Genomic DNA, 19,190 nt, shown 5'->3' with positions numbered 1-19,190 from the left:
TATAAGATGTCACTTCTATGTACAGGGCTGTGGACACTTTGCTGTACATAGGATATATAAAATGTCACTTCTATGTACAGGGCTGTGGACACTTTGCTGTACATAGGATATATAAGATGTCACTTCTATGTACAGGGCTGGGGACACTTTGCTGTACATAGGATATATAAGATGTCACTTCTATGTACAGGGCTGTGGACACTTTGCTGTACATAGGATATATAAGATGTCACTCTTCTATGTACAGGGCTGTGGACACTTTGCTGTACATAGGATATATAAAGGTCACTTCTATGTACAGGGCTGTGGACACTTTGCTGTACATAGGATATATAAAGGTCACTCTTCTATGTACAGGGCTGTGGACACTTTGCTGTACATAGGATATATAAAGGTCACTTCTATGTACAGGGCTGTGGACACTTTGCTGTACATAGGATATATAAGATGTCACTTCTATGTACAGGGCTGTGGACACTTTGCTGTACATAGGATATATAAAGGTCACTCTTCTATGTACAGGGCTGTGGACACTTTGCTGTACATAGGATATATAAGATGTCACTTCTATGTACAGGGCTGTGGACACTTTGCTGTACATAGGATATATAAGATGTCACTTCTATGTACAGGGCTGTGGACACTTTGCTGTACATAGGATATATAAGATGTCACTTCTATGTACAGGGCTGTGGACACTTTGCTGTACATAGGATATATAAGATGTCACTTCTATGTACAGGGCTGTGGACACTTTGCTGTACATAGGATATATAAGATGTCACTTCTATGTACAGGGCTGTGGACACTTTGCTGTACATAGGATATATAAGATGTCACTTCTATGTACAGGGCTGTGGACACTTTGCTGTACATAGGATATATAAGATGTCACTTCTATGTACAGGGCTGGGGACACTTTGCTGTACATAGGATATATAAAAGGTCACTTCTATGTACAGGGCTGGGGACACTTTGCTGTACATAGGATATATAAAAGGTCACTTCTATGTACAGGGCTGTGGACACTTTGCTGTACATAGGATATATAAAATGTCACTTCTATGTACAGGGCTGTGGACACTTTGCTGTACATAGGATATATAAGATGTCACTTCTATGTACAGGGCTGTGGACACTTTGCTGTACATAGGATATATAAAGGTCACTTCTATGTACAGGGCTGTGGACACTTTGCTGTACATAGGATATATAAAATGTCACTTCTATGTACAGGGCTGTGGACACTTTGCTGTACATAGGATATATAAGATGTCACTTCTATGTACAGGGCTGTGGACACTTTGCTGTACATAGGATATATAAGATGTCACTTCTATGTACAGGGCTGTGGACACTTTGCTGTACATAGGATATATAAAATGTCACTTCTATGTACAGGGCTGGGGACACTTTGCTGTACATAGGATATATAAAGGTCACTTCTATGTACAGGGCTGTGGACACTTTGCTGTACATAGGATATATAAGATGTCACTTCTATGTACAGGGCTGTGGACACTTTGCTGTACATAGGATATATAAGATGTCACTTCTATGTACAGGGCTGTGGACACTTTGCTGTACATAGGATATATAAAATGTCACTTCTATGTACAGGGCTGTGGACACTTTGCTGTACATAGGATATATAAGATGTCACTTCTATGTACAGGGCTGTGGACACTTTGCTGTACATAGGATATATAAGATGTCACTTCTATGTACAGGGCTGCGGACACTTTGCTGTACATAGGATATATAAAGGTCACTCTTCTATGTACAGGGCTGCGGACACTTTGCTGTACATAGGATATATAAAATGTCACTTCTATGTACAGGGCTGTGGACACTTTGCTGTACATAGGATATATAAAATGTCACTTCTATGTACAGGGCTGTGGACACTTTGCTGTACATAGGATATATAAGATGTCACTTCTATGTACAGGGCTGTGGACACTTTGCTGTACATAGGATATATAAGATGTCACTTCTATGTACAGGGCTGTGGACACTTTGCTGTACATAGGATATATAAAATGTCACTTCTATGTACAGGGCTGGGGACACTTTGCTGTACATAGGATATATAAAGGTCACTTCTATGTACAGGGCTGTGGACACTTTGCTGTACATAGGATATATAAGATGTCACTTCTATGTACAGGGCTGTGGACACTTTGCTGTACATAGGATATATAAGATGTCACTTCTATGTACAGGGCTGCGGACACTTTGCTGTACATAGGATATATAAAGGTCACTTCTATGTACAGGGCTGTGGACACTTTGCTGTACATATGATATATAAAAGGTCACTTCTATGTACAGGGCTGCGGACACTTTGCTGTACATAGGATATATAAAGGTCACTTCTATGTACAGGGCTGTGGACACTTTGCTGTACATATGATATATAAAAGGTCACTTCTATGTACAGGGCTGCGGACACTTTGCTGTACATAGGATATATAAAGGTCACTTCTATGTACAGGGCTGCGGACACTTTGCTGTACATAGGATATATAAGATGTCACTCTTCTATGTACAGGGCTGTGGACACTTTGCTGTACATAGGATATATAAGATGTCACTTCTATGTACAGGGCTGTGGACACTTTGCTGTACATATGATATATAAAAGGTCACTTCTATGTACAGGGCTGCGGACACTTTGCTGTACATAGGATATATAAAGGTCACTTCTATGTACAGGGCTGTGGACACTTTGCTGTACATATGATATATAAAAGGTCACTTCTATGTACAGGGCTGCGGACACTTTGCTGTACATAGGATATATAAAGGTCACTTCTATGTACAGGGCTGTGGACACTTTGCTGTACATAGGATATATAAAAGGTCACTTCTATGTACAGGGCTGTGGACACTTTGCTGTACATAGGATATATAAGATGTCACTTCTATGTACAGGGCTGTGGACACTTTGCTGTACATAGGATATATAAGATGTCACTTCTATGTACAGGGCTGTGGACACTTTGCTGTACATAGGATATATAAGATGTCACTTCTATGTACAGGGCTGTGGACACTTTGCTGTACATAGGATATATAAAATGTCACTTCTATGTACAGGGCTGCGGACACTTTGCTGTACATAGGATATATAAGATGTCACTTCTATGTACAGGGCTGTGGACACTTTGCTGTACATAGGATATATAAGATGTCACTTCTATGTACAGGGCTGTGGACACTTTGCTGTACATAGGATATATAAGATGTCACTTCTATGTACAGGGCTGTGGACACTTTGCTGTACATAGGATATATAAGATGTCACTTCTATGTACAGGGCTGTGGACACTTTGCTGTACATAGGATATATAAAATGTCACTTCTATGTACAGGGCTGTGGACACTTTGCTGTACATAGGATATATAAAGGTCACTTCTATGTACAGGGCTGTGGACACTTTGCTGTACATAGGATATATAAAGGTCACTCTTCTATGTACAGGGCTGTGGACACTTTGCTGTACATAGGATATATAAAATGTCACTTCTATGTACAGGGCTGTGGACACTTTGCTGTACATAGGATATATAAGATGTCACTTCTATGTACAGGGCTGTGGACACTTTGCTGTACATAGGATATATAAAATGTCACTTCTATGTACAGGGCTGTGGACACTTTGCTGTACATAGGATATATAAGATGTCACTTCTATGTACAGGGCTGTGGACACTTTGCTGTACATAGGATATATAAGATGTCACTTCTATGTACAGGGCTGTGGACACTTTGCTGTACATAGGATATATAAAAGGTCACTTCTATGTACAGGGCTGTGGACACTTTGCTGTACATAGGATATATAAAGGTCACTTCTATGTACAGGGCTGTGGACACTTTGCTGTACATAGGATATATAAGATGTCACTTCTATGTACAGGGCTGTGGACACTTTGCTGTACATAGGATATATAAAGGTCACTCTTCTATGTACAGGGCTGCGGACACTTTGCTGTACATAGGATATATAAAATGTCACTTCTATGTACAGGGCTGTGGACACTTTGCTGTACATAGGATATATAAAAGGTCACTTCTATGTACAGGGCTGTGGACACTTTGCTGTACATAGGATATATAAGATGTCACTTCTATGTACAGGGCTGTGGACACTTTGCTGTACATAGGATATATAAGATGTCACTTCTATGTACAGGGCTGTGGACACTTTGCTGTACATAGGATATATAAATGTCACTTCTATGTACAGGGCTGTGGACACTTTGCTGTACATAGGATATATAAAGGTCACTTCTATGTACAGGGCTGTGGACACTTTGCTGTACATAGGATATATAAGATGTCACTCTTCTATGTACAGGGCTGTGGACACTTTGCTGTACATAGGATATATAAGATGTCACTTCTATGTACAGGGCTGTGGACACTTTGCTGTACATAGGATATATAAATGTCACTTCTATGTACAGGGCTGTGGACACTTTGCTGTACATAGGATATATAAAATGTCACTTCTATGTACAGGGCTGTGGACACTTTGCTGTACATAGGATATATAAGAGGTCACTTCTATGTACAGGGCTGTGGACACTTTGCTGTACATAGGATATATAAGATGTCACTCTCTATGTACAGGGCTGTGGACACTTTGCTGTACATAGGATATATAAGATGTCACTTCTATGTACAGGGCTGTGGACACTTTGCTGTACATAGGATATATAAAATGTCACTTCTATGTACAGGGCTGTGGACACTTTGCTGTACATAGGATATATAAGATGTCACTTCTATGTACAGGGCTGTGGACACTTTGCTGTACATAGGATATATAAGATGTCACTTCTATGTACAGGGCTGTGGACACTTTGCTGTACATAGGATATATAAGATGTCACTTCTATGTACAGGGCTGTGGACACTTTGCTGTACATAGGATATATAAAGGTCACTTCTATGTACAGGGCTGTGGACACTTTGCTGTACATAGGATATATAAGATGTCACTTCTATGTACAGGGCTGTGGACACTTTGCTGTACATAGGATATATAGATGTCACTTCTATGTACAGGGCTGTGGACACTTTGCTGTACATAGGATATATAAGATGTCACTTCTATGTACAGGGCTGTGGACACTTTGCTGTACATAGGATATATAAAGGTCACTTCTATGTACAGGGCTGTGGACACTTTGCTGTACATAGGATATATAAGATGTCACTTCTATGTACAGGGCTGTGGACACTTTGCTGTACATAGGATATATAAGATGTCACTTCTATGTACAGGGCTGTGGACACTTTGCTGTACATAGGATATATAAATGTCACTTCTATGTACAGGGCTGTGGACACTTTGCTGTACATAGGATATATAAGATGTCACTTCTATGTACAGGGCTGTGGACACTTTGCTGTACATAGGATATATAAGATGTCACTTCTATGTACAGGGCTGTGGACACTTTGCTGTACATAGGATATATAAGATGTCACTTCTATGTACAGGGCTGTGGACACTTTGCTGTACATAGGATATATAAAGTCACTTCTATGTACAGGGCTGTGGACACTTTGCTGTACATAGGATATATAAAATGTCACTCTTCTATGTACAGGGCTGTGGACACTTTGCTGTACATAGGATATATAAGAAGGTCACTTCTATGTACAGGGCTGTGGACACTTTGCTGTACATAGGATATATAAGATGTCACTTCTATGTACAGGGCTGTGGACACTTTGCTGTACATAGGATATATAAAGGTCACTCTTCTATGTACAGGGCTGTGGGACACTTTGCTGTACATAGGATATATAAGATGTCACTTCTATGTACAGGGCTGTGGACACTTTGCTGTACATAGGATATATAAAATGTCACTTCTATGTACAGGGCTGTGGACACTTTGCTGTACATAGGATATATAAGATGTCACTTCTATGTACAGGGCTGTGGACACTTTGCTGTACATAGGATATATAAAATGTCACTTCTATGTACAGGGCTGTGGACACTTTGCTGTACATAGGATATATAAGATGTCACTTCTATGTACAGGGCTGGGGACACTTTGCTGTACATAGGATATATAAAGATGTCACTCTTCTATGTACAGGGCTGCGGACACTTTGCTGTACATAGGATATATAAAGGTCACTTCTATGTACAGGGCTGGGGACACTTTGCTGTACATAGGATATATAAGATGTCACTCTTCTATGTACAGGGCTGCGGACACTTTGCTGTACATAGGATATATAAGATGTCACTCTTCTATGTACAGGGCTGTGGACACTTTGCTGTACATAGGATATATAAGATGTCACTTCTATGTACAGGGCTGTGGACACTTTGCTGTACATAGGATATATAAGATGTCACTTCTATGTACAGGGCTGTGGACACTTTGCTGTACATAGGATATATAAGATGTCACTCTTCTATGTACAGGGCTGCGGACACTTTGCTGTACATAGGATATATAAAGGTCACTTCTATGTACAGGGCTGTGGACACTTTGCTGTACATAGGATATATAAGATGTCACTTCTATGTACAGGGCTGTGGACACTTTGCTGTACATAGGATATATAAGATGTCACTTCTATGTACAGGGCTGCGGACACTTTGCTGTACATAGGATATATAAGATGTCACTTCTATGTACAGGGCTGTGGACACTTTGCTGTACATAGGATATATAAAGGTCACTTCTATGTACAGGGCTGCGGACACTTTGCTGTACATAGGATATATAAAGGTCACTTCTATGTACAGGGCTGCGGACACTTTGCTGTACATAGGATATATAAGATGTCACTTCTATGTACAGGGCTGTGGACACTTTGCTGTACATAGGATATATAAGATGTCACTTCTATGTACAGGGCTGTGGACACTTTGCTGTACATAGGATATATAAGATGTCACTTCTATGTACAGGGCTGTGGACACTTTGCTGTACATAGGATATATAAAGGTCACTTCTATGTACAGGGCTGTGGACACTTTGCTGTACATAGGATATATAAAGGTCACTTCTATGTACAGGGCTGTGGACACTTTGCTGTACATAGGATATATAAAGGTCACTCTTCTATGTACAGGGCTGCGGACACTTTGCTGTACATAGGATATATAAGATGTCACTTCTATGTACAGGGCTGTGGACACTTTGCTGTACATAGGATATATAAAATGTCACTTCTATGTACAGGGCTGTGGACACTTTGCTGTACATAGGATATATAAGATGTCACTTCTATGTACAGGGCTGTGGACACTTTGCTGTACATAGGATATATAAGATGTCACTTCTATGTACAGGGCTGTGGACACTTTGCTGTACATAGGATATATAAAGGTCACTTCTATGTACAGGGCTGTGGACACTTTGCTGTACATAGGATATATAAGATGTCACTTCTATGTACAGGGCTGTGGACACTTTGCTGTACATAGGATTATAAATGTCACTCTTCTATGTACAGGGCTGTGGACACTTTGCTGTACATAGGATATATAAGATGTCACTTCTATGTACAGGGCTGTGGACACTTTGCTGTACATAGGATATATAAAGGTCACTCTTCTATGTACAGGGCTGTGGACACTTTGCTGTACATAGGATATATAAAGGTCACTTCTATGTACAGGGCTGTGGACACTTTGCTGTACATAGGATATATAAAATGTCACTTCTATGTACAGGGCTGTGGACACTTTGCTGTACATAGGATATATAAAATGTCACTTCTATGTACAGGGCTGTGGACACTTTGCTGTACATAGGATATATAAGATGTCACTTCTATGTACAGGGCTGTGACACTTTGCTGTACATAGGATATATAAGATGTCACTTCTATGTACAGGGCTGTGGACACTTTGCTGTACATAGGATATATAAATGTCACTTCTATGTACAGGGCTGTGGACACTTTGCTGTACATAGGATAATAAAGATGTCACTTCTATGTACAGGGCTGTGGACACTTTGCTGTACATAGGATATATAAAATGTCACTTCTATGTACAGGGCTGGGGACACTTTGCTGTACATAGGATATATAAATGTCACTCTTCTATGTACAGGGCTGCGGACACTTTGCTGTACATAGGATATATAAGATGTCACTCTTCTATGTACAGGGCTGCGGACACTTTGCTGTACATAGGATATATAAAGGTCACTTCTATGTACAGGGCTGTGGACACTTTGCTGTACATAGGATATATAAGATGTCACTCTTCTATGTACAGGGCTGTGGACACTTTGCTGTACATAGGATATATAAGATGTCACTTCTATGTACAGGGCTGTGGACACTTTGCTGTACATAGGATATATAAGATGTCACTTCTATGTACAGGGCTGTGGACACTTTGCTGTACATAGGATATATAAGATGTCACTTCTATGTACAGGGCTGTGGACACTTTGCTGTACATAGGATATATAAGATGTCACTTCTATGTACAGGGCTGTGGACACTTTGCTGTACATAGGATATATAAGATGTCACTTCTATGTACAGGGCTGCGGACACTTTGCTGTACATAGGATATATAAGATGTCACTTCTATGTACAGGGCTGTGGACACTTTGCTGTACATAGGATATATAAAATGTCACTTCTATGTACAGGGCTGTGGACACTTTGCTGTACATAGGATATATAAAATGTCACTTCTATGTACAGGGCTGTGGACACTTTGCTGTACATAGGATATATAAGATGTCACTTCTATGTACAGGGCTGTGGACACTTTGCTGTACATAGGATATATAAAGGTCACTCTTCTATGTACAGGGCTGTGGACACTTTGCTGTACATAGGATATATAAAGGTCACTTCTATGTACAGGGCTGTGGACACTTTGCTGTACATAGGATATATAAAATGTCACTTCTATGTACAGGGCTGTGGACACTTTGCTGTACATAGGATATATAAGATGTCACTTCTATGTACAGGGCTGGGGACACTTTGCTGTACATAGGATATATAAAGGTCACTTCTATGTACAGGGCTGTGGACACTTTGCTGTACATAGGATATATAAAGGTCACTTCTATGTACAGGGCTGTGGACACTTTGCTGTACATAGGATATATAAAGGTCACTTCTATGTACAGGGCTGTGGACACTTTGCTGTACATAGGATATATAAGATGTCACTTCTATGTACAGGGCTGTGGACACTTGCTGTACATAGGATATATAAGATGTCACTTCTATGTACAGGGCTGCGGACACTTTGCTGTACATAGGATATATAAGATGTCACTTCTATGTACAGGGCTGTGGACACTTTGCTGTACATAGGATATATAAAATGTCACTTCTATGTACAGGGCTGTGGACACTTTGCTGTACATAGGATATATAAAATGTCACTTCTATGTACAGGGCTGTGGACACTTTGCTGTACATAGGATATATAAAATGTCACTTCTATGTACAGGGCTGTGGACACTTTGCTGTACATAGGATATATAAGATGTCACTCTTCTATGTACAGGGCTGTGGACACTTTGCTGTACATAGGATATATAAAGGTCACTCTTCTATGTACAGGGCTGTGGACACTTTGCTGTACATAGGATATATAAGATGTCACTCTTCTATGTACAGGGCTGTGGACACTTTGCTGTACATAGGATATATAAAGGTCACTTCTATGTACAGGGCTGTGGACACTTTGCTGTACATAGGATATATAAAGGTCACTCTCTATGTACAGGGCTGTGGACACTTTGCTGTACATAGGATATATAAAATGTCACTTCTATGTACAGGGCTGTGGACACTTTGCTGTACATAGGATATATAAGATGTCACTTCTATGTACAGGGCTGTGGACACTTTGCTGTACATAGGATATATAAGATGTCACTTCTATGTACAGGGCTGTGGACACTTTGCTGTACATATGATATATAAAATGTCACTTCTATGTACAGGGCTGTGGACACTTTGCTGTACATAGGATATATAAAGGTCACTTCTATGTACAGGGCTGTGGACACTTTGCTGTACATAGGATATATAAGATGTCACTTCTATGTACAGGGCTGTGGACACTTTGCTGTACATAGGATATATAAAGGTCACTCTTCTATGTACAGGGCTGTGGACACTTTGCTGTACATAGGATATATAAAATGTCACTTCTATGTACAGGGCTGTGGACACTTTGCTGTACATAGGATATATAAAGGTCACTTCTATGTACAGGGCTGTGGACACTTTGCTGTACATAGGATATATAAGATGTCACTTCTATGTACAGGGCTGTGGACACTTTGCTGTACATAGGATATATAAGATGTCACTTCTATGTACAGGGCTGTGGACACTTTGCTGTACATAGGATATATAAAAGGTCACTTCTATGTACAGGGCTGTGGACACTTTGCTGTACATAGGATATATAAGATGTCACTTCTATGTACAGGGCTGTGGACACTTTGCTGTACATAGGATATATAAGATGTCACTTCTATGTACAGGGCTGTGGACACTTTGCTGTACATAGGATATATAAAGGTCACTTCTATGTACAGGGCTGTGGACACTTTTGCTGTACATAGGATATATAAGATGTCACTTCTATGTACAGGGCTGTGGACACTTTGCTGTACATAGGATATATAAGATGTCACTCTTCTATGTACAGGGCTGTGGACACTTTGCTGTACATAGGATATATAAGATGTCACTTCTATGTACAGGGCTGTGGACACTTTGCTGTACATAGGATATATAAAATGTCACTTCTATGTACAGGGCTGTGGACACTTTGCTGTACATAGGATATATAAAGGTCACTTCTATGTACAGGGCTGTGGACACTTTGCTGTACATAGGATATATAAGATGTCACTTCTATGTACAGGGCTGTGGACACTTTGCTGTACATAGGATATATAAGATGTCACTTCTATGTACAGGGCTGCGGACACTTTGCTGTACATAGGATATATAAGATGTCACTTCTATGTACAGGGCTGTGGACACTTTGCTGTACATAGGATATATAAGATGTCACTTCTATGTACAGGGCTGCGGACACTTTGCTGTACATAGGATATATAAAATGTCACTTCTATGTACAGGGCTGCGGACACTTTGCTGTACATAGGATATATAAGATGTCACTTCTATGTACAGGGCTGTGGACACTTTGCTGTACATAGGATATATAAAATGTCACTTCTATGTACAGGGCTGTGGACACTTTGCTGTACATAGGATATATAAAGGTCACTTCTATGTACAGGGCTGTGGACACTTTGCTGTACATAGGATATATAAAGGTCACTTCTATGTACAGGGCTGTGGACACTTTGCTGTACATAGGATATATAAGATGTCACTTCTATGTACAGGGCTGCGGACACTTTGCTGTACATAGGATATATAAGATGTCACTTCTATGTACAGGGCTGTGGACACTTTGCTGTACATATGATATATAAAATGTCACTTCTATGTACAGGGCTGTGGACACTTTGCTGTACATAGGATATATAAAGGTCACTTCTATGTACAGGGCTGTGGACACTTTTGCTGTACATAGGATATATAAGATGTCACTTCTATGTACAGGGCCTGCGGACACTTTGCTGTACATAGGATATATAAGATGTCACTTCTATGTACAGGGCTGTGGACACTTTGCTGTACATATGATATATAAAATGTCACTTCTATGTACAGGGCTGTGGACACTTTGCTGTACATAGGATATATAAAGGTCACTTCTATGTACAGGGCTGTGGACACTTTGCTGTACATAGGATATATAAGATGTCACTTCTATGTACAGGGCTGTGGACACTTTGCTGTACATAGGATATATAAATGTCACTTCTATGTACAGGGCTGTGGACACTTTGCTGTACATAGGATATATAAAATGTCACTTCTATGTACAGGGCTGTGGACACTTTGCTGTACATAGGATATATAAGATGTCACTTCTATGTACAGGGCTGTGGACACTTTGCTGTACATAGGATATATAAAATGTCACTTCTATGTACAGGGCTGTGGACACTTTGCTGTACATAGGATATATAAAGGTCACTTCTATGTACAGGGCTGTGGACACTTTGCTGTACATAGGATATATAAAGGTCACTTCTATGTACAGGGCTGTGGACACTTTGCTGTACATAGGATATATAAGATGTCACTTCTATGTACAGGGCTGTGGACACTTTGCTGTACATAGGATATATAAGATGTCACTTCTATGTACAGGGCTGTGGACACTTTGCTGTACATAGGATATATAAAGGTCACTTCTATGTACAGGGCTGTGGACACTTTGCTGTACATAGGATATATAAGATGTCACTTCTATGTACAGGGCTGCGGACACTTTGCTGTACATAGGATATATAAGATGTCACTTCTATGTACAGGGCTGTGGACACTTTGCTGTACATAGAAGAGTGACATTTTATATATCCTATGTACAGCAAAGTGTGAGTTGACATCGCAATAAATCAGAGTAGTGAGGTTATGGAAACTGCCTGTATGTTATAGTGCAGGTGCTGCTAAGCCTGAGGGAGGGGTGTCAGCTCAGCTCTCATGTACCCTATGCAACGGAGAACATACAGAAAGGATGTAGAAAATCAGGAAGGAGGGTCCTGCCCGTGGGAAGGCACATACTAATGGCAGGGGTGAATAGTTGGGAGGGTGAACGGGGAAGAAGAGCTGGTAAGTGGAGATTTAGGATAAGGGCTGTTTCGCTTGAATGAAAATTTGTGTTTTTAGTGCACATTTGGAGCTGGCGAGACTGGCATGGTCTACACTGGCATGGTCTACACTGGCATGATTTACAGAGGAGGGGGCAGAGCAAGAGAAACCTTTGGAGGAAGATGTGAGATATAATAACTGGGGTGGAGAGGTGAGGGGCAATTGGGGGAAGAACAAAGGGCTAACATGCCCATTACATGTCCTTACATGCCATCCCATGCCATGTCCTTACATGCCATCCCATGCCCATCACATGTCCTTACATACCATCCCATGCCCTTACATGCCATCCCATGCCTTGTCCTTACATGCCATCCCATGCCTTGTCCTTACATGCTATCCCATGCCTTGTCCTTACATGCCATCCCATGCCTTGTCCTTACATGCTATCCCATGCCTTGTCCTTACATGCCATCCCATGCCTTGTCCTTACATGCCATCCCATGCCTTGTCCTTACATGCCATCCCATGCCCATTACATGTCCTTACATGCCATCCCATGCCCATTACATGTCTTTACATGCCATCCCATGCCCTTACATGCCATCCCATGCCCATTACATGTCCTTACATACCATCCCATGTCCATTACATGTCCTTAAATGCCATCCCATGCCCATGACTTGTCCTTACTTGCCATCCCATGCCATGTCCTTACATACCATCCCATGCCCATTACATGTCCTTACATGCCATCCCATGCAAATTACATGTCCTTACATGCCATCCCATGCCCATTACATGTCCTTACATGCCATCCCATGCCCTTACATGCCATCCCATGCCCATTACATGTCCTTACATGCCATCCCATGCCCATTACGTCTTTACATGCCATCCCATGCCCTTACATACCATCCCATGCCCATTACATGTCCTTACATGCCATCCCATGCCCATTACATGTCCTTACATGCCATCCCATGTCCTTACATGCCATCTCATGCCCATTACATGTCCTTACATGCCATCCCATGCCCATTACATGTCCTTACATACCACCCCATGCCCATTACATACCAGCTTTCTCCATCTCTTAAAAACACATAAAAATTACATAAATTGCCCCATTTAGCTCCTTCTCTACACACCAAGGTTTCTAGTGACTTCAACTGTGATGAGGGTAATAATGCCAAGAGCAGGGGGGCAGGTGTAACAGGCACCATGATGGCGGCATTTGGTGGTTAGATGGGCGCAGTATTTATGTTATTTCACAAGATGCAACTGAAACTTGTTTGTTAAATGATTAGAGAAAAATAACAAGATGGAAAGTGCATGTGAGCAGTGCTAGTCCACCCCCAGCAGCCTGCGCACAGAGGGTCACCCCCGTCACCCTGCCCTATGCACAGAGGGCCACCCCCGTCACCCTGCCCTATGCACAGAGGGTCACCCCCGTCACCCTGCCCTATGCACAGAGGATCACACCCGTCACCCTGCCCTGCGCACAGAGGGTCACCCCCGTCACCCTGCGCACAGAGGGTCACCCCCGTCACCCTGCGCACAGAGGGTCACCCCCGTCACCCTGCGCACAGAGGGTCACCCCCGTCACCCTGCGCACAGAGGGTCACCCCCGTCACCCTGCGCACAGAGGGTCACCCCCGTCAGGCTGTGGTATGGACATATATATATTGTGCGCTACTGACCTATGTCACTGGGAAGGAGGATGGGATTTATTTCCCCCACTTACCTGCCTTTTATATCATACATATTGTAAACAAATTGTATTTTCATTATTATTTTTCCTTTTTTACTCCCGCTCATGTAGTAGAGAGGAGGAACCTTTTATTAATGATCTCTGTGATCAGTAGCAATCAGGGAACCATAGGAGAACCTTCCACCTCTCTCCTGGCAGATCCCATCCCTCCAGCTACCCCGCCGTTCCTTCATGTCTTCTGTGTTATAGGGTAAGAGTGCTTCATTATAGATATTAGTCACAACTGCACCTAGAGATTACCCAACGGCTAGGGGAAGCCCTTGGCACTTCCCTGGGATCCTGACTAGCCAGGTTATACTCCATGACCAAGGATGGAACAGACAGCAGATCTGTTGTTCCTGCATTGGTGGAAGTGGGGCTGTGTCAGCGGAAGAGGGGATGAGATGATGGAAGCGGGGCTAGGTTGGCTGAAGAGAGGCTGCCTTGGTAGAAGTGGGGCTGCGTCGGCGGAAGAGGGGAATGCGATGGCGGAAGAGGGGAATGCGATGGCGGAAGCGGGGATGAGATGATGGAAGCGGGGCTAGGTTGGCGGAAGAGGGGATGCGATGGCGGAAGAGGGGAATGCGATGGCGGAAGAGGGGAATGCGATGGCGGAAGAGGGGAATGCGATGATGGAAGCAGGGCTAGGTTGGCGGAAGAGGGGATGCGATGGCGGAAGAGGGGGATGCGATGGCGGAAGAGGGGGATGCGATGGCGGAAGAGGGGGATGCGATGGCGGAAGAGGGGGATGCGATGGCGGAAGAGGGGGATGCGATGGCGGAAGAGGGACCTGCTAAACTGCAGGTGAGGAGTATAGAAGTTTCAAAATGCAGCTGACTAGTAAGCAGATTTCGGGCTTTTCGGAGAGCCTTCCATGGGTTCTTGTTCTGGCAAGAACACTAAACCCTACATATATCTTTATAACATTTATGTATATAGTGCTAGCGTATTCTGTGACGCTTTACAATTAGCAATACAATATAAATTGATCCCACACATATCTGCCAGACTTACCTTACGAATAAACGCTCTGCGGATATTTTTATCATCCCAGTGGCTGGTGGGAAAATCCTGGTTGTCACAATATGAGGGGGGTCCCTCTTCATGATACGTGGTACTGTGTATAGGTGAGCCAAAATCTAAGAGTGAAAGCGAAAATGAGGTGTGAGGCACTAAGACACAGCATCTAAAGCACTGGAAAACAGCAGCTATATCTATCCACTGCAGGTCCGGGCACACAGGACATGTCACCATACATACACTTCATTACCTACATGGAATAAACATTATTACATCCCAAGGATCAGGAAGATACACTCACCACTTGGCTCAGAAGGGTAACCGCCCTGCCCGTACGGAGGCTGTGGGTATGGCTGGCCGGGGAAAGGACCAGTGCTATAGGCAGGAGGATAAGGGGGCTGGTTGGGGTACGGGACAGAGTTGGGGTAGGGGACATCAGGTGGGTACGGAGCAGTATTGGGATATGGAGCAATGTTAGGGTATGGTGGCGGGCCGTATCCGGTGGGCTGCACAGGACCTTCTCCTACAGGATATGGGGCATTGGAGTATGGATCCCCTGTGACCAGGAAGCTCTTCTCGTGTGACATCTCCGCAGCGCAGAGGATGGAAATCTAGACGCCAATAAACCAGCGCCTGCAAAACAGAATCATGTCATTTATCATCACACTTACTCTCAGACTGCAATCTGTGTGTCTGTCTGTCCTACACACGCTCAGTATTACTGTCACCCTCCCTGCAGTACTGTACAGGCCCGTCCATGTGCCCTGTTCTGTGTGTCTGTCTATCCTACACACGCTCAGTATTAATGTCACCCTCCCTGCAGTACTGTACAGGCCCGTCCATGTGCCCTGTTCTGTGTGTCTGTCTATCCTACACACGCTCAGTATTAATGTCAGCCTCCCTGCAGTACTGTACAGGCCCGTCCATGTGCCATGTTCTGTGTGTCTGTCTGTCCTACACACGCTCAGTATTACTGTCACCCTCCCTGCAGTACTGTACAGGCCCGTCCATGTGCCCTGTTCTGTGTGTCTGTCTATCCTACACACGCTCAGTATTACTGTCACCCTCCCTGCAGTACTGTACAGGCCTGTCCATGTGCCCTGTTCTGTGTGTCTGTCTATCCTACACACGCTCAGTATTACTGTCACCCTCCCTGCAGTACTGTACAGGCCCGTCCATGTGCCCTGTTCTGTGTGTCTGTCTATCCTACACACGCTCAGTATTACTGTCACCCTCCCTGCAGTACTGTACAGGCCCGTCCATGTGCCCTGTTCTGTGTGTCTGTCTATCCTACACACGCTCAGTATTACTGTCACCCTCCCTGCAGTACTGTACAGGCCCGTCCATGTGCCCTGTTCTGTGTGTCTGTCTATCCTACACACGCTCAGTATTACTGTCACCCTCCCTGCAGTACTGTACAGGCCTGTCCATGTGCCCTGTTCTGTGTGTCTGTCTATCCTACACACGCTCAGTATTACTGTCACCCTCCCTGCAGTACTGTACAGGCCTGTCCATGTGCCCTGTTCTGTGTGTCTGTCTGTCCTACACACGCTCAGTATTACTGTCACCCTCCCTGCAGTACTGTACAGGCCCGTCCATGTGCCCTGTTCTGTGTGTCTGTCTATCCTACACACGCTCAGTATTAATGTCACCCTCCCTGCAGTACTGTACAGGCCCGTCCATGTGCCCTGTTCTGTGTGTCTGTCTATCCTACACACGCTCAGTATTAATGTCACCCTCCCTGCAGTACTGTACAGGCCCGTCCATGTGCCCTGTTCTGTGTGTCTGTCTATCCTACACATGCTCAGTATTACTGTCACCCTCCCTGCAGTACTGTACAGGCCTGTCCATGTGCCCTGTTTTGTGTGTCTGTCTGTCCTACACACGCTCAGTATTACTGTCACCCTCCCTGCAGTACTGTACAGGCCCGTCCATGTGCCCTGTTCTGTGTGTCTGTCTATCCTACACACGCTCAGTATTAATGTCACCCTCCCTGCAGTACTGTACAGGCCCGTCCATGTGCCCTGTTCTGTGTGTCTGTCTGTCCTACACATGCTCAGTATTAATGTCACCCTCCCTGCAGTACTGTACAGGCCCGTCCAAGTGCCCTGTTCTGTGTGTCTGTCTGTCCTACACACGCTCAGTATTACTGTCACCCTCCCTGCAGTACTGTACAGGCCTGTCCATGTGCCCTGTTCTGTGTGTCTGTCTATTCTACACACGCTCAGTATTACTGTCACCCTCCCTGCAGTACTGTACAGGCCCGTCCATGTGCCCTGTTCTGTGTGTCTGTCTGTCCTACACACGCTCAGTATTACTGTCACCCTCCCTGCAGTACTGTACAGGCCCGTCCATGTGCCCTGTTCTGTGTGTCTGTCTATCCTACACACGCTCAGTATTACTGTCACCCTCCCTGCAGTACTGTACAGGCCCGTCCATGTGCCCTGTTCTGTGTGTCTGTCTATCCTACACACGCTCAGTATTACTGTCACCCTCCCTGCAGTACTGTACAGGCCCGTCCATGTGCCCTGTTCTGTGTGTCTGTCTATCCTACACACGCTCAGTATTACTGTCACCCTCCCTGCAGTACTGTACAGGCCCGTCCATGTGCCCTGTTCTGTGTGTCTGTCTATCCTACACACGCTCAGTATTACTGTCACCCTCCCTGCAGTACTGTACAGGCCCGTCCATGTGCCCTGTTCTGTGTGTCTGTCTATCCTACACACGCTCAGTATTACTGTCACCCTCCCTGCAGTACTGTACAGGCCCGTCCATGTGCCCTGTTCTGTGTGTCTGTCTATCCTACACACGCTCAGTATTAATGTCACCCTCCCTGCAGTACTGTACAGGCCCGTCCATGTGCCCTGTTCTGTGTGTCTGTCTATCCTACACACGCTCAGTATTACTGTCACCCTCCCTGCAGTACTGTACAGGCCTGTCCATGTGCCCTGTTCTGTGTGTCTGTCTATCCTACACACGCTCAGTATTAATGTCACCCTCCCTGCAGTACTGTACAGGCCCGTCCATGTGCCCTGTTCTGTGTGTCTGTCTATCCTACACACGCTCAGTATTACTGTCACCCTCCCTGCAGTACTGTACAGGCCCGTCCATGTGCCCTGTTCTGTGTGTCTGTCTATCCTACACACGCTCAGTATTACTGTCACCCTCCCTGCAGTACTGTACAGGCCCGTCCATGTGCCCTGTTCTGTGTGTCTGTCTGTCCTACACACGCTCAGTATTACTGTCACCCTCCCTGCAGTACTGTACAGGCCCGTCCATGTGCCCTGTTCTGTGTGTCTGTCTATCCTACACACGCTCAGTATTACTGTCACCCTCCCTGCAGTACTGTACAGGCCTGTCCATGTGCCCTGTTCTGTGTGTCTGTCTATCCTACACACGCTCAGTATTACTGTCACCCTCCCTGCAGTACTGTACAGGCCCGTCCATGTGCCCTGTTCTGTGTGTCTGTCTGTCCTACACACGCTCAGTATTACTGTCACCCTCCCTGCAGTACTGTACAGGCCCGTCCATGTGCCCTGTTCTGTGTGTCTGTCTATTCTACACACGCTCAGTATTACTGTCACCCTCCCTGCAGTACTGTACAGGCCCGTCCATGTGCCCTGTTCTGTGTGTCTGTCTATCCTACACACGCTCAGTATTACTGTCACCCTCCCTGCAGTACTGTACAGG

General features: G+C 44.2%; 1 protein-coding gene across 1 annotated transcript in view; it reads right to left on the bottom strand.

Annotated features, from left to right (window-relative positions):
- Positions 1-19,190, bottom strand: part of GRINA (glutamate ionotropic receptor NMDA type subunit associated protein 1) — a 39,990-nt gene that overhangs the window by 3,907 nt on the left and 16,893 nt on the right. Inside the window, exons 2-3 of the mRNA XM_088466527.1 lie at positions 15,802-16,133; positions 15,495-15,619 (exon numbers count right to left, since the gene is read on the bottom strand). Of these exons, the coding sequence (XP_088322653.1) occupies positions 15,495-15,619; positions 15,802-16,087 (411 nt within the window). The 5' untranslated portion in view covers positions 16,088-16,133. The remainder of the gene's footprint in view (positions 1-15,494; positions 15,620-15,801; positions 16,134-19,190) is intronic.

Source organism: Taudactylus pleione, unplaced genomic scaffold, assembly GCF_031769625.1.
Source record: "Taudactylus pleione unplaced genomic scaffold, aTauple2 ptg003429l, whole genome shotgun sequence".
Classification (NCBI taxonomy): domain Eukaryota; kingdom Metazoa; phylum Chordata; class Amphibia; order Anura; family Myobatrachidae; genus Taudactylus; species Taudactylus pleione.
Note: the sequence above shows the minus strand (reverse complement) of the source record. Positions and strands in the feature narration are given on the sequence as shown.